The following is a 15,906-nucleotide window of genomic DNA, read 5'->3' on the forward strand; positions in this document are numbered from 1 at the left end:
CAACCTCATATCATTCTTCCCAACCTAGCAGCATCCATCGAAGGGCGGGCCCAATCTTGCAATCAAAACCCCATTCGAGCTTCTGTGATTGAGCAACACTGTGAAGGGGTCAGTCCAATTCTCCCAACCAAACCGCACATGTGCTTTCCCTTCTCTTTGTTCCATGTCAATATTTCGTGCAATGGGAGAAGGCCTGCGTCCAAGCTCTTCAACACGCGCGTGAAATTGATAGTTCCACCCACCCCTTGAATTCATCTTCGCTTGCTTGTCACAGTGGAACTTAGAGTGGAAAAGTAGTTGGATGCAATGACAGAGCAATGGGGATCTATACTTTGTCATCGATCCAATTTTTACCAGAATTTCTCATCCATAAATCCCATAACTCTAGCCCCATTGAGCATTACCCTTCCATTAATCTTCCCAGTTTAAAAAATCTCTCTCCTTAATCGATAAAATCGCTCCACCATGCTCCCTAAACTAAATCCCCACTAACTCACAACCCCATGTAGAGCCTTGAGGTCACTGGAAGAGAGAAAGAAATGAGGTGATGGAAGAAAGAGAAAGAGAAGAGAGGGAAGAGATAACTCCTGGATTGGACCGCAGTGGGAAAGAGAAGAAGATAAGATGATGGAAGAAAGAGAAGAAGGGCAATTTAGTCTTTTTCCTTACATTTCATAATTCATATTTGAGACCGGTCTCTCACAAGCAATTTTGTAAATGAAGTACCCAAATTGCTATTTTATATTTTCAAAGGTCTTTATTGCAATTTTTCCAAAATTTTAATAAAAAATGAAGAAGTAGAGTTAAAATTTTTTGATTAATAATAAAGCGAGCTCATTAAAATTTTTCTCTCTTTTGTTTTTATCTATTTTCTCATACTAAATAGACTCTTAGTTAGGAAAAGTAGCTGAGAGCCAACCCAATATACAAAAACTAGATTTGGAGCTCGTCCTAAATAAATTATTAAAAATAATAAATTAAGTTGATCTATTAACAAATAATTCTAAATTAATTTTAAAATATATAATTTATTATTTATTTTAAATTAAAGATTGAATTCTTAAAGTTTTCATGATAATAATAATGAAATTATTATATCCTCTCTGTCAGTCAGGTTTATGTTTAACCTCGGTGTAATGCCATCCCAATCTTATCATTTAGGGGCCAACATGGTACGTAATGTAATTATACATTTGTAAATATTTTTTAGATTTTGAATATTAGCCAATTAACAACATAATAAAATTTAGCTTATCACTAAATTTATTCAAAATTTCGAAATTTATAAATTTCTAAATTTTATAGATCAAATAATTGAGGAGAATATTTAGGTTTAAAAAATATTTAAATTAATTTGTAGAAAGAGAACAATTTAAATTTTTAATGAAATTCATTTAAGAAGTTTGATCATATTTATCATAATTTGTTAGCATGACAAATTATAACGCATTTGAGATGCATGTAGTTATATTTAATTTGATTAATAATTAATTTTTATTTTGATAATTTGTTATGTTATTTCAATTTTATATTACAATTATGTTTTGTTACTATTTTTTTCACTCTGTTCTCCAACAGATCAAAATATCCAAATCTTTCAATTAAACAACTCATTCATCGTGGAATGACGGAATCAATCAATATCAATCTCTCTCTCTCTCTCACCCTATATATATGTATATATATTATATACATACACTCCAACAAAATATAGATCGATATTAATATATATATATATATATATATATATATATATATATCCTGCAACAACAAAGTGCTGCGAGGAAAACGAAAGATCTTCATATCTGCTTACAGATTAATGGGAGCCTTTTGTTCTTGTTTCTGCGCACATGACTCGGGAGTTGCCTCGTCTTCTTCCTTCCCAGATTCAAATCTCCATCATCAACATCCCAACACCACACCCCTTTCGTTCTTCCATAGGGTACCTACTTCACACACACACACACACACACACATCACTGTTTCTCTGTGCTTTCATTATCCTTCCTTAACCATTCTTTGTTTGTTGGAATTCTCTTAATTTATATGTACCTCGTTTATTCCTGTACAGATTATCTTGTTTGTACAGGTTAAAAATTTTCAGAGATCACTATGTTTAATTGATCCATACAGTTTGATATATACAATATTATTAGATGATTGCTTTCATTACTTTCGTACAGAAACCTAAATTCAATTCAAATTCTGATATGGATGGTAACCTAATGGCACCAACGTCTCTCTTAAATCTTCGTCAAAGTTAAAACCCTCGCTGGAGGGTATAATGACCGCTTGGGTTTAGGGGAATCAAAAATCTGCTATGCATGGATTGTGTGCTAAGAATGATTGATCATTAATGTAGGGTTTTGATCAAACTTTTGAATCCAAATTTTAATTACGGTCAAAACCTATTATATTGTTTATAATTATCATATATTTTGATAAATTAAACAACAATCAATTCAATGCAGCTAATCAATATATAATCAGATTCATTATGCTTCGCTTATATTGATGGTTTGAGAAGGGAATTTTAGAAATTATATATAAATTTCTTTCTTATAAATTTTAGAGTATATTAATTATACTCTAGTTGTTACGTTTCTTATTAATTAATTTCTATTTGCTATCTGCAGTGTAGTTTAGTAATATGCCCGTTGAGAGTATGGATTATCGCCGATGAAGTAGCGCCAGCTCAACCGCCAGAAGCTGCTCAAATAGCTCAAGGTATATAATATAACTAAAACACATTATTTCATTAATATAATTGGATAATCAGTTTAATTATTTGTTATAATTAATATTTATACACAATGTATTATTTGGGAGTTTTAAATAATATATATGTAGATTTGGTTTGGTTTGTTTTGCTAAAGTATGTTTCTAGTCCTTGAACTTTATATAAAGTTTCAATTTAACTCCTTAATTTTAAAAATTATATTTTTAATCCTTTAACCCTTAAACTGTTAATAAAAAATAATGATATTAAGATCTTGGGTATTAATAAAACATTTTTAAATGTTTACATATTAAGTTTGATTTTCAAAATAACTATGATTGGCACAAAAATTATCATTTAAAACTAATAATTTTAAAGTTAAAGGACTAAAAATTATATTTTTTAAATTTAATGGATCAAATTTAGATTTTATAGGACTAAGTGTATATGATGAATATATGTTTTTCTTTTCTTTTTTCTTTTTTAAAAAAGAAGAAGGTAGAAACAATATATGTAGATCAGTTGCATAAATCTAGGCAAACTAGGAGGGATTCTTGCTGAGAGGATAAAAAGGATAACCTATACATATATATATATAGATATATTTATGTACAAATCATTATACTGTTTTTATGTGATCTCGACATATATTAACCACAAATTAATATAAGAGATTGAGTTTATTTTCTATTATATCAAGTCAAGATATAGTATTTTGTTATTTGAATCTTTATTGGGATGACAAATTTTGCACTAACAAATGCAATAATTTTGAAGGAACGCTCGACTCTGCGTTCATGATTCTGACCCATCTGAAGAAGAATGTCCTACATGTTTTGAAAGTAAGTATTTATATTATATACGTGTGTGTGTAATGTATTACTTGGAATCCTATTCATTAATCCAAAAATTGGGGGGGGGGACCTCAAAAGATGAAAAGTAATTCAATATACTTTGAGCCATTAATTAATAACACAGTCAAAAATACAGATGAATTAACAACATTATTAAATTATTATTTGTATTTTTAAATTAAATGACAGATTATACAGATGAAAATCCAAAGATAACTGCAGAATGCTCTCATCATTTTCACCTTCCCTGTATACTTGAATGGCAGCAAAGAAGTGCAGAATGCCCCAACTGTAGACGGGTATGTAGACTCAAATACAAATCAGTTATTTTTTTTAATTTCTTTCTAATCGTCATTTACTATCTATGACTTTCTTTAACTATTATTGAGGACAAAATATAATTTTTATAAACTCTCTCTCAATTATCGATTTAGTCCTTAAACCTTAACTTTAAACAATTTTTGACCTTTGTGGTTTATTGAATTAAGGACCTACAGGCATTGGATGAATCGTTCCAACCCAGAAAAACTATAAAAACTAACTTGTTCTAAGTTGAGAAACTATAGGAACTGAGTTCTTTTAGTTTAAGGTTTAACAAATGAATTGATAATTAAAAAATTTTAACGTTTACTCTTGTAAGAAAGCCTCATGTATTATGAATAAGTGTTGATGAGATGGTAATAGTCTTGTCCCTAATAAAGATAAAAACATAAGTTTAAATTTTAAAAAGCACACTTCTCAGTAGAGGAAATAACATATTAAACGACGCACTGTCACTCGATGAACTCAAATTAGTTGGTTGCTCTGATACCTGGTTCATTTTAGAAAGTTAAGATCTAGAAAAGATGCCGGATATGGTGTGGTGGAGTTCCTCTGTGGGTGTGTGTAAAGAAAGACTCGTTATTTGTTAATTCTCCAGGAACCTCCAACACTACTTTAGGCCAACTTCTGTTAGATTAATTTGCTGTTTCTTTGTTTTGATGTGTTTTAGGCGTTTGTCTTTTAAACTTGTGCCCTTGCACAAAAAATTTCAATCAAAAGTTATATTATTTTCTCCTAATTAAATAATAACCTCTTTATCACTAAGTGAACAACATTTAATTAATTATTTTCATTGAGTGTAATCTTAAATTTTTAAAAGTAATAATTAATTCTAACTAAAATTCCTTAATCTTGATAAACTTGTTGATCGGTAAGTTCTTATAATGATAATGGAGGAAATGCATTTAATTGTTGTACAGTTTATAATTCGTTCAGTTTATATTATATTGCGATCAGAGACTAATAGATTAACTTCTTGGCAGGTGCTGATCATTAAGGATATGTTTGACTTGTGACAGTGACCCATTTATAAACAAATTATATATCAAAGAAATTTTGATGTCTTTTTATTTTTATCTTCTTTTTCTAAATGAGCCACTCAGTTGTTGCGGCCCCCAATTCTTGTCCCTTTCTAATCTTCTTGTGCGAAGTGGAAAACTAACTTAATGGCATTGTAACTTCTGTTGTCTCCTTTGTTTTTTCCCTACCGAACTACCAACATTTGAATTTAATACCACAATCAGAAAGGGATTCCACCATAACATCCTTAAATTTTTTTTTTTTTATTGAGCCTAACGTAACTCCTCGCACCGTAGATTTCTCGAATAGGTCGCAGTACCAGTCGCAAGACCATCTTCATCCACGTCGTCACGGATAGAGGAACCTCAATGATCATAAATTTGGATTAGTTGTTACTCTTCCGGTCCCTAATATAGAAGCTAATTAGGGAGTTAATGTCGGTTCTATATATAAGACTTATTTCATATATTTATTAATTTTTTTAAAATTAATCATATTAATATTGTCCCAATAATAATCAAGTAGGAAAGGAGGGAGAAAATTAAAAAAGATGCTTAATTAGGGTATTCTAGAAATATCATACCATATTAAATAATTTAACTAACATCCTTAATCTACTCAAATTAGTTAATTAGGACATATAACCAGGGGAGTATAATTCAACGGATTAGATTTAATTTTACTCTTATTGTTATATTTTAAATAATTTCATTTTAGCTGTATTAGAATGTTTAAATCTAACTCCAAATAGCTTTTTTTATTTTAATGCATAAAAATTCAAAATAAATATAACATTTCCAACTGTTTTTTTTTAAAAAAATCTTATAAAATTTATAAATTAAAAATTTTAATTATGGACTTTAGACTGTATGTTTCAGGTCTCATCACAGTATCACACCACTGTAAATTAGTACCTGTAGGTAAAGATTGCTCATTTAAATTTATAGCATTTGCCTAAGTCAACACATTATCATAGCAATTTTAAATTTATAGTATTTCAATATATTGCATGAGTGTTTTTTTTAACCTAAAAGTATATAATTGTGGCTTTTTTTATATTTATTTACATGTGTATTAATTGCAGTGGAGTAGTACGTAGCTTCATAGGATAAGATATTGCTCCAAGATTCACTGTTCCTTTTTCTCAGTAAAATCTTATGGCGACTTGGACTCAACAAGATATAACGTTGACCCACATCACAATAAATAAGGATCTTCTCTATCTAGCCCCTCAAAAACAGTAACATCACTTTAAAATCCTCGCTTCACTCACCACGTGTCAACTTTATTATATTTTCTCATCATCATTTTCTTAAATTTTGGAGACATCACGAATATTATTTTCTCGGTAAAATTTACTCATCAGCAAGGAGACTTTTCGTCCCACACATATATAACAAGTTCAAATTGTCGCCTCACACTAAACTCAAATTAGCAGCAAAAAGAAGAGAGAAGAGAGAGAAGCATGCAGAAATATGAAAACACAAAAATTAAAGCAGCAGAATTATATATAAATTCCCATAAAAAAGCCTAATTAATTAAGCTGTGAGAGTACTTACATACAGTTCATAACAAAGTACGTCAAACTTGGGATTTAAACAAGCTAGAGACATCAACTATATATATGATGAGTACCCCAGTGAACATGTTCTCAATCATTGTCGTTATAATTAATTAGCACACAATAATAATATGATATCAAAAGATAGATAGAGAACAAGGTGCGTCATTAAAAACATCCGAGGTTGCAGGAATAGAGTGGTTCCAGGGTGAGGTCAAGCTCGTTCCTTTCTGCTGCTTCCTCTCTGTAATTCCCTCTGCAATATCAACCCACACATATATACATGTGACACTTAATTGATTCATCGCTATTTACCCTTATTATATAACCGATCAAGCACCCGACATATTTATGGTAGATTCGAATTCCATGGTATATATATAAATTACCACTTAGGTAATAAATGTAAGTCATTTGTAGAGAAAAGTTTTGGTCCTAATGTAAGTCACTTATAGTATATTTAATACTCCTCCGGTCTTTATTATAAGACCCAATTTGACTTTTTATTTAGTCATAATTATAAGACCCAATCCATTTTGTCTCTTATATTTATGCATTTTTTTCCAAGATAATCCTTCTAATAATGATAGTTTTAGTCAATATACTTAATTAGCAAGGATATTTTAGAATGACACACTTATTTATTATAAATAACCAACTTAACTTACTTCCTTAATCTCCTCAAATAAGTCAATTGGGTCTTATAATTAGGACCGGAGGAGTATTTGTTTTTTAATTTCACACTTATTTAATTTCCTTGAAAAGAGAGAAAGAAGAGAGATATATGAGAATGATTTATATAGATAGAGAGAGAGAAAACTTTAATAAAGATAAAATGAAATGAAATTTGTCAACTTATTACATTTTGCGGCATCCGAAAATGTGTTACAAGTAACTTATATTAAGAATTATTGAAGTGTTATACAAATATACATAGGATATAATCTAATTCAGTAAAGAAAGTGAGAGAGAAATATATACTTTCATGTTTTTTTTTTAATATTATCTCTGATCCTTAATATAAAACCTGATTGACTAATTTGAGAAAAATTAAAAAAATCTCTAAATTACTTTAAACTATTTATATTTGTCATTTTTCTCCAAACTAATTTGTCTCACTCATAAATTGATATATAATATAATGATCTATATAAATATTTTAGAAAGATAGTGAAACATATATTATAATTTGGCAATTTAGTAACTTTTTTAATCTTTTTAAATTAGCCAGCTAAATCTCATGATAAGCACTAGAGGTATTAGAATATCTGGAATAAAGAGGCAACGTAAACAAATGATATGAACAATACGCTCTTCAAAATATTCATGTTGAAAGAGTAAATTAATCATTAATTAATTAATTACCCGATGTGGAGAGTGGGGAGTGGTGGAGGTGGGAGTAGGTAAGATGAATTAGCTGCTCCCAGGTTTTGGTGCTCCCATGTCATATGATGTGCCCCCGCCGCCGCCGCCTTCTCTTTCTCCTTTATCTGATCGTAATAGTATTATTAATAAATCTCAGCTCTCCAAAACTAATAATTATAATCCGTTATTACGTCAAAGCATAGTACTCATAATTAACTTCATAATATAATACTGCCTATAAAAAAAAACTTCATAATATAATACTACCTTTGATCTTAATTATAAGAACTAGTTGACTAATTTGAAGAGATTAAATAAAGAAACTAAGTTAGTTATTTGTCATAAATAAGTATTGTCTTTCTTAAAATATCTTTGTTAATCAAGTGTATTGGCTAAAACTAGCATTGTTAGAAGGACTATATTGAAAAAAAATGTATAAATATTAGACATATATTTAATATCAAAATAAAAATCAAACGATCATATATTAAGGATCGGAGGTAGTATAATACAATAATATACAGTGTCTTCACTAATTTTTTTAATTTTGTCAATATATTTTATATATATAAACGTGCATAACGACCGACCATGAAAAGACAATTACCTGATTAGAACATATTCACGATATATAGTACGAACATGTGAGTGTTTGGGGCTGGATGAGGCAATCATAATATTATTATTTAATCAAAGGACACAAGTACGTAAATATGAGATATATACCTTCTTTGCCAGCATGCTATTCTGTTCCTGTATCACTTTCTCCTGCCGTTCATCAAAAAACGTTGAGACAACAATTTACATATTATAAACCTCTTTCCTTATGCAACTCAAACACGGGTACGCGTCTCTGTCTTCTAAAACTTAACCGATTAACTTAAATAAAGCTGGAAGAAAAAGAAGAAGAAGAAGATGATGATGATATGATAGGTGTGGTTTAGATCAAAGGCGCGTTTCACCTTTTTCTGAAGCTCGGCGATCGACTCATTCATGAGCTGGTTCTGTCACAAGAAAATACACACGCACACACATTATATAGAGAAGGAAGTAATTAATTAATCAATGATTAACTAATATAATGTAAGTTAATAATGGTTTTATGAATAATTAATTATATATACTGTTAACAACACTAAATATATATTTTTATGATTTACTTTGCGTGTCCGAATTTGTTTGATGGAAGTATCAAGCTGCTGCTCCAGACTATGCAGCTCTTTGAGGCTCAACGAACTCAGATCATATCCCATATAGTGCCTGATGATGACCATATCATATCATATCATATTTATTATATATCGTTAACCTCGTAACACATACAACGTTATCAACATAGAAATTTCATAATTAGATATAAACAACACCAAAAAGCAGTTTGATGATTTGATATGTGCACAGTGCAAGCACAGTAGTGTAGTAATGTACCTATGGTTCCTCTGCAAAAGGTCAATCCTAGCTTTCAGTCTAGAATATTCAATCGTCCAGTTTTCCTGCAACTAAACATATAGCCACAATCTCCGAACAATTAGGTCTATCACACACACACACACACACATGCATATATGTATATGATCACACACGAACCTGTGACTCAGAATCATTTGCTCCTGCTAGCTGTCTCTCTGCATACGCATACCTTTCATGGCGTTCCAGGATCTTCTCCATGCTTTTTGTTTAATAATCATCCAGCACAAATGAGAGCAAAGTTAATTAATTATAAATATATGTACACACATAAATAAACAATATCATTTATCGATCTATCAAGCACCCAGTTTAATGTTGTTGTACTTTTTCAGGACTTGTATAAGGTTGTTTTATTTCGTTACACAACACTCACTGATGTTGTTGCTATGAAACAGAAAACTATCAATTAACCTTGCTGGGCTGACCTACCAGAAATGGAAATTGATATACATCCATGCAGATTTAGACATATACAGTATGAAGAACACAAAATAGTAATGAAATTACCATAAAAGCACAGTATAATCTCGGTGATGCAACAAAAAGTTTGCACAAGGTTGAATTTAATTTCCGTTCTTTCAATGAACTAGCTAGATAGATGTGAAAGCCGGATTGAGATCTAATTATTTTCTACATATAAATACGGTGTTCTCTCTTTATAAGACACTTTTTGACTTACTAATTCTAGAGAATCTTACGGGTCTTCAAAAATAAAAACAAACCTTAATTTCTGACTTTAAATAGCATACACACACATACATGTCATGCCTGTGTGTAACAAAAGGACTAAAGAACAGCATGAACATGTGCTTGAATTTGACATCAGTAAAATCTATTTTCCTAGAAGTGAAATATATTTATGTCAAGATTAATTAAAATAAATTACATTATAAATTATTAATACAAATATGCTGCAAGGTTGAGAGAAAAGAAACAAAAAAGCATAGAAATTAATTACTACAAATGTTATTTTCTTTTTTTCCCCAGAATCTAATTAATTAATTAAACAAGGAATCAGAGAATTAATTCTTTCTTTTGTTTATTGTAATCATTATCACTAAGTCGTCTTTAATTAATAATCATAAAGCTGCGCATCGTAAAAATATTCTCTAATTTCCTTGCTTCCTCCCTTGGCCATATTCATTCGATCTGAAAGGACTTGAACATGAAAATGAACATGACAAGTACCTTCTGCTTAAGAATATGGAGATCACAGCGTTTATTGGCCAGAGACGAAGCAAGCAACTATATGCAAAAAGATAAAAGAAGAGAACGAAGTAGAAGAAGAAGAGGAGGAGGAAGAAGCCCTTAATATTTTCAGAGATTATGGAAATCAAAGCAAAAGCACAGAAGCAGATATAGATCCCTGAGCTTTGCAGAAGATTCGCTCACGTCTGGTTATAGGAATTTAGGCTCAGAGAAAAGAAAAAGAAAATCAGCTAAGGGTTTCGCAAGATCTGATGCACAGCACTGTTTTATAACTCGATTCACGAATCTCAGATGTAAAAATTCTGTACTTTAGTTAGAATATCAACATAAAAATCATTTGCGAGTATCAAACCCTAGCTACTGCAAAAATGTTTCTGACTTCTTCTATAGAAAAATCTCTCTCGAGATTTGGTCTTGCGAAAAAGGGGAAAGAAAATCGTTTCCACTGTTTTATTATTTCAACTCAAAAGCAAAACCCTTTCCAAATACTGCAAAACAAACAAGAAGTAGTAATAATTAGACCAAATAATATACAGATTCATGAAAGAGTAGTATAGCGGTTGTCATCATCATCATCAGTTACTGAAAGGAGAAAGAAATTAACTAACAGTTGCATCACTCATCAAAAATAATAAACAAAAGAAATTATGTGAATAATGTTAAAGCAAATATTTATTTATTATACCAAGAATCTGTGGCATACTCAAAGAGCTTTCCTTTGTGGGAGAAGACAATAAGAGCGACCTCAGCGTCACAGAGGACAGAGATCTCATGAGCTTTCTTGAACAATCCATTTCTCCTTTTGGAGAAAGTCACTTGCCGATTGATCTTGTTCTCTATCCTCTTCAGCTGAACCCTACCTCTTCCCATTATATGTTGATATATTTTATAAACTTTCTTTCCTTCTTTTTTCCCAAGAAAACCCTAGACAAGCGAAACCCAAGAGGGAAAGGAACAAGCTTGATTATATATATATGTGCAGAAGAAGGAGAAAGATCAGTAGTTTATGGGGGGTTTCAAAATCTTTCTTCTTCTGGACAAGTATGGGAAAACACAGATAGCGAGGCTGAGTTTGTATATAGATAGATTGAGAGAAGAAGTGAGAAACAAGTGGGAACAAATTAAAGGAACGGATTGGGGTTTGGCGACAGCTGGTTTAGATGATAAACCTAGGGCTCTGTCTTTTTTAACGTTGTGTTGTCGATCTCTCATTGGCTGCCTATTGTAGTACTGTTTGCTCTCTGTGTAGGGTTTTGCCTCACATGATGTTTGATCTTTTCCTAGGGCAAATACTGCTTCTTCTTCGTAGAGTAGGTCATTCTTTATTTTGGCAAAAAAAACAAAATGATTTAATTTGTCTTTTACGACCTTTTTTCTAACTTTTTGTCAAAGAAAAATTTAGCTAGTTAAGCTTATAGCAAGCTTAAAGTAATAATACTAAATGGCCTAGTTATCGTTTATGCCTTAAATAACACTTCATCGTAACGAAGAAATATGAGTTTATCATAGATACAGACAAATATGTATATATCTATGCTAATCATTCACAAAAGAGATGGAAAGTAATTTTTTTATATAATCATTTTTCGTCATAATTTTTCCTAATTCGTAAATACAAAAGTGTAGAGATACAATAATTTACTATATATAAACAAGAAGCTCATGTTCCTCTACTTTTCATAAAGTTATTCTCCCCATCATTAATTTAATATCTAACAGTTTTTACGTAAACAAAGATTTAAAGGCAAGTAAATGTACAATATTATATATCAGCTATACATGTATATGTATGAAATATTGGAGCAATCCATGAGCTTCTAATTAAATTGAATCGAATATCAGATAAAGTGCCAAATAATGTATATTTGGAGTTTTATATATAATTATTTGCTCTTATATATGCATGTGACTGATTTTCCTTACCAGATTCAACTTCTTTTATCTAGATAATTAATCGCTAATTATACATGCTGAGTTTATATAAACTTACAATTTACGTCTTTTGATTTCTTAAATATTCGATGATTTCTTAGTTTAATCTTTCATTGTTACGTTAATTATCCTCAATTTAACTAGTGATAATTATATTTTCAATTTGATTGGCTAGCATACATAACGGCTTTTATGTTTGAAAAAACAAAATAAATATTAATAGTTAAATTGAGAATAATTAAAATAAAGAACCTCACAGCCTCACAGTCACCTACACACAATCGTGCGCACAAAAACAAAATCTAAATTGTATTTAAGAAATATTATTTACTCCGTTAACAAGCCTTTTTCAATTAAAAAAGTTGTTTTTAACATAATTAAAATACAATTCCTTGCCCTTTTGACTTTTTAATTCTATGTATAATACTACCTTTTGTCCTTAATATAAGAACTAATTTGGTATTTAATTTGATCCTAAATATAAGACTTAAATTTACTTTATCTTTTATATTTATTTATTTATTTAAAATAATTCTTTTAGTAGTTGCACTTAGCTAATGCATATAATTAGCAAGAGCAATTTAGGAAGGATAACATATATTTATTATAAATAACTAGCTTAACAAACTTTCTGAATCTACTTAAATTAATCAACTAACTTTTATATTAAATACATGAAGTAGTAAGTCGCATCTTTACCTGTTATAATTGGAAGAACACGATTGGCCCTTTTCAATATTATTCTCATCATACTTGTATTCACAAGCTTTGTATATAATTTGCTGAGAAATATACATATATAATTGTGTTGGTATTTTGAATATTTTTATTTCTACAGGAGTTGGATTTTGGGATTCATTAGGATTAATATATGTCTTCAAATTCAAAGAGTGCATGGTTGTAAAGGTTCTTTTGAAGTATTCTAAATATACACATTGTAACATTCCTTAGGAAATTTTAATCACTATTCATTTTTTCCTATCATTAAAATTTGGATTAAAAAAAATAGGGCGTTAAGCACAAGCCGGGTTGGGTTTTGGCCTGATATTTAAAAAAAACAAACAATGAAAAATTTAAAAAATAAATTAAAAACAAGATGAGATCTCTGATTCTTTTTTACAGTATTGATGCTGAGAGGATGTTTCATTCTGGGAGTGTTCATTTTGGATGGGATTAATTACTTGGAAAGAATCACAACATACGTTGACTCGAGGATAATTCTGATTCCAATATATACATTTGCTTCAAGAAATAAAAGTTTCTTAAGGAAAAATCTAAATAAAATAATATAAAGTTATATCTAATTAGCTCTCCTCTACCTACTAAACCAAACAAGAAATCTCTTCTTTATTAACTTCTCCTTCCCTCGATTGAACCAAACAAAGCCTTAATTAATGATATTTGCATTTTTAAAATTTTAAAACTATACAATCAAAATATGTATCTTTCATGACGAAAAATACCTGTTCTAGAACACATACTTATTTTAATTTTGATTACTTTCTTTTCTGTTATATCTCCTAAAAAATTACTAAATGTTCTTTTTATATATTATTAGGAGGGTTTGAATCCTTGATTTCTAAATTTCAATTAAAAAAAAAACCATTAATTTCTACTCACACCTTCCCACCAAGCCTCAAGTCGTTTAATGATTTCTTTTTTTTTTTTTAATAAGGTATCATCAATATTGCTATCAATCAAGGATAGTATCAAATCTCACTCATATCAACTACGTACCACAAAAAAAGGCCTATCTAGCTTTTCATTTTTCTTTTTCTTTGGGGTAAACTTTGCTTCCTTATTTGTTGTTAAAGAGACGGGTCATATTGCCATGGGAAGGAGGGGGATATGTCCTTGATGTTAATAATTCCATATCAATGTGTGTGTATGCATATGGTAAAGTACAACATCTCATATATGCTTTTCTAGTGTTTTTAACACTTTACTTTTATTTATGATGCATCTAGCATCTTGAACTATAAATAAATTTAAGATACTAGATGTAATATTATGGAGTGTTAAGTGCATTAATGTCGTAATTATTTTTAAAAAAATAAATTTGATTACTTGCAAGCCATAATTAACGTGGCTGATTTTTTTTGTTTGTTTTAAGATTTCGCCATGGAAGGCACGCCCACAATGAAAGTAGGGAAAGATGCGAAGAAGCCCACCCAAATGTTTATGGCTGCAGAGAAGTCCATGGTTATCAGAAAGCAGTACTTCCAGGTTTTATGGTTCAACCCCACCTTGTCTTCTTAACTTGTAACCATGTCCTTTTCTTGTAGGGACATCGTGTATGCACCTAATACCCCTCCTCACTTCAAATTTCATCCACATTTTCCTTATCAAGAGTCTATTTTCTCATATATAGACTTTTTTTTTCATGTTTTTTTAACTGTTACATCACATTGTAATCTATGTTCAGGATAAGGAAAAATCACCTTGTACTTGTTGACTTTCTAATCAAGTCATATGAGAAGAGGAGATACACTAAAGACTGATGATGTAGAATTTGATTCTCATCATAAATGTTCAGAGAGTAGTAAGGAATCAAAAATTTGTTGAAATAGTTTTTTTTTTTTTTTGGAATACTAGAAGCATAATCTCACTTGTTTAAATTTCAAGAGCTCCCATCACTCACATGAAATTGAGTTTATTAAAATAATACTTTTTATAATCTCATAGAAATTGAGAATTTGGTGAGAAGATACCAGACCCATTAGAAATTTATTTATGTATATTACACAACAAATCTTGACATGGGATTATCAAAAGAGTAGCGTAAATATAGAGTATAGAGGATTAAGTAATTGTAACTATAGAGTAGAGAGGGTTTAATTTGCAATTTATTATAAATGAATGTATATTTCAATGGCGATTTACCAAAAGGGATTGAAAACATCAATTGAGGGGCAAAAAAGATAGGGCACATTCACAGCGATCCAAGCATGCATGAAGCATAAAAGACGGGACTTTTGGGACAACAATGACCACATGAAACCTTACTTTAAGAATGCTTGGTTCTCATTAAAAGAATTCCCATGAAACTTGTCAAAACATGTTTCTTCCAAAGATCATAAGGAGAAAAACTAACCCTTATTCTGTACAATGCCTGAGGATGATCTTCAAGATCCTGTTTAGTGTAGCAACATATGAATCAAGACAAATTATGTTGCTCTATCATTGACCATAGAATTTTATTTTTTTGGACAAATTCAATTTATGAAAGCTAGCTAGCAAGCTAGAGCAATCAAAATTATCATAAATAATTAAGTATATATGAGTATGGTCATATGCTTTGTGTTTTTTTTCCCATAAGAAAAACATTACTTTTGAAAAAGTCAAAAAAGCTAAAAAAGATGTCTTTAGCTTTTTGTTTATAAAGATGAATTTTTTTCCTCTTATTCTTTCATATCATGTTTCTCTAAAGGACTACCCACAAACCCTTGTTCCAT

At 30.1% G+C, this 15,906-nt stretch overlaps 1 protein-coding gene across 1 annotated transcript; it reads right to left on the bottom strand.

Annotated features, from left to right (window-relative positions):
- Positions 1–6,643: 6,643 nt before the first annotated feature.
- Positions 6,644–11,389, bottom strand: LOC114720469 (truncated transcription factor CAULIFLOWER A-like). Its single transcript, XM_028906114.1, has 8 exons — positions 11,205–11,389; positions 9,428–9,509; positions 9,269–9,333; positions 9,001–9,100; positions 8,803–8,844; positions 8,567–8,608; positions 7,841–7,965; positions 6,644–6,731 (listed from the first exon to the last, which is right to left on the bottom strand). The coding sequence occupies exons 1-8, from the start codon at positions 11,387–11,389 to the stop codon at positions 6,644–6,646; spliced, it is 729 nt and encodes a 242-aa protein (XP_028761947.1).
- Positions 11,390–15,906: the final 4,517 nt, after the last annotated feature.

Source organism: Neltuma alba, unplaced genomic scaffold (genome assembly GCF_004799145.2).
Source record: "Neltuma alba isolate B1F8T4 unplaced genomic scaffold, ASM479914v2 tig00011986_pilon, whole genome shotgun sequence".
Lineage (NCBI taxonomy): Eukaryota > Viridiplantae > Streptophyta > Magnoliopsida > Fabales > Fabaceae > Neltuma > Neltuma alba.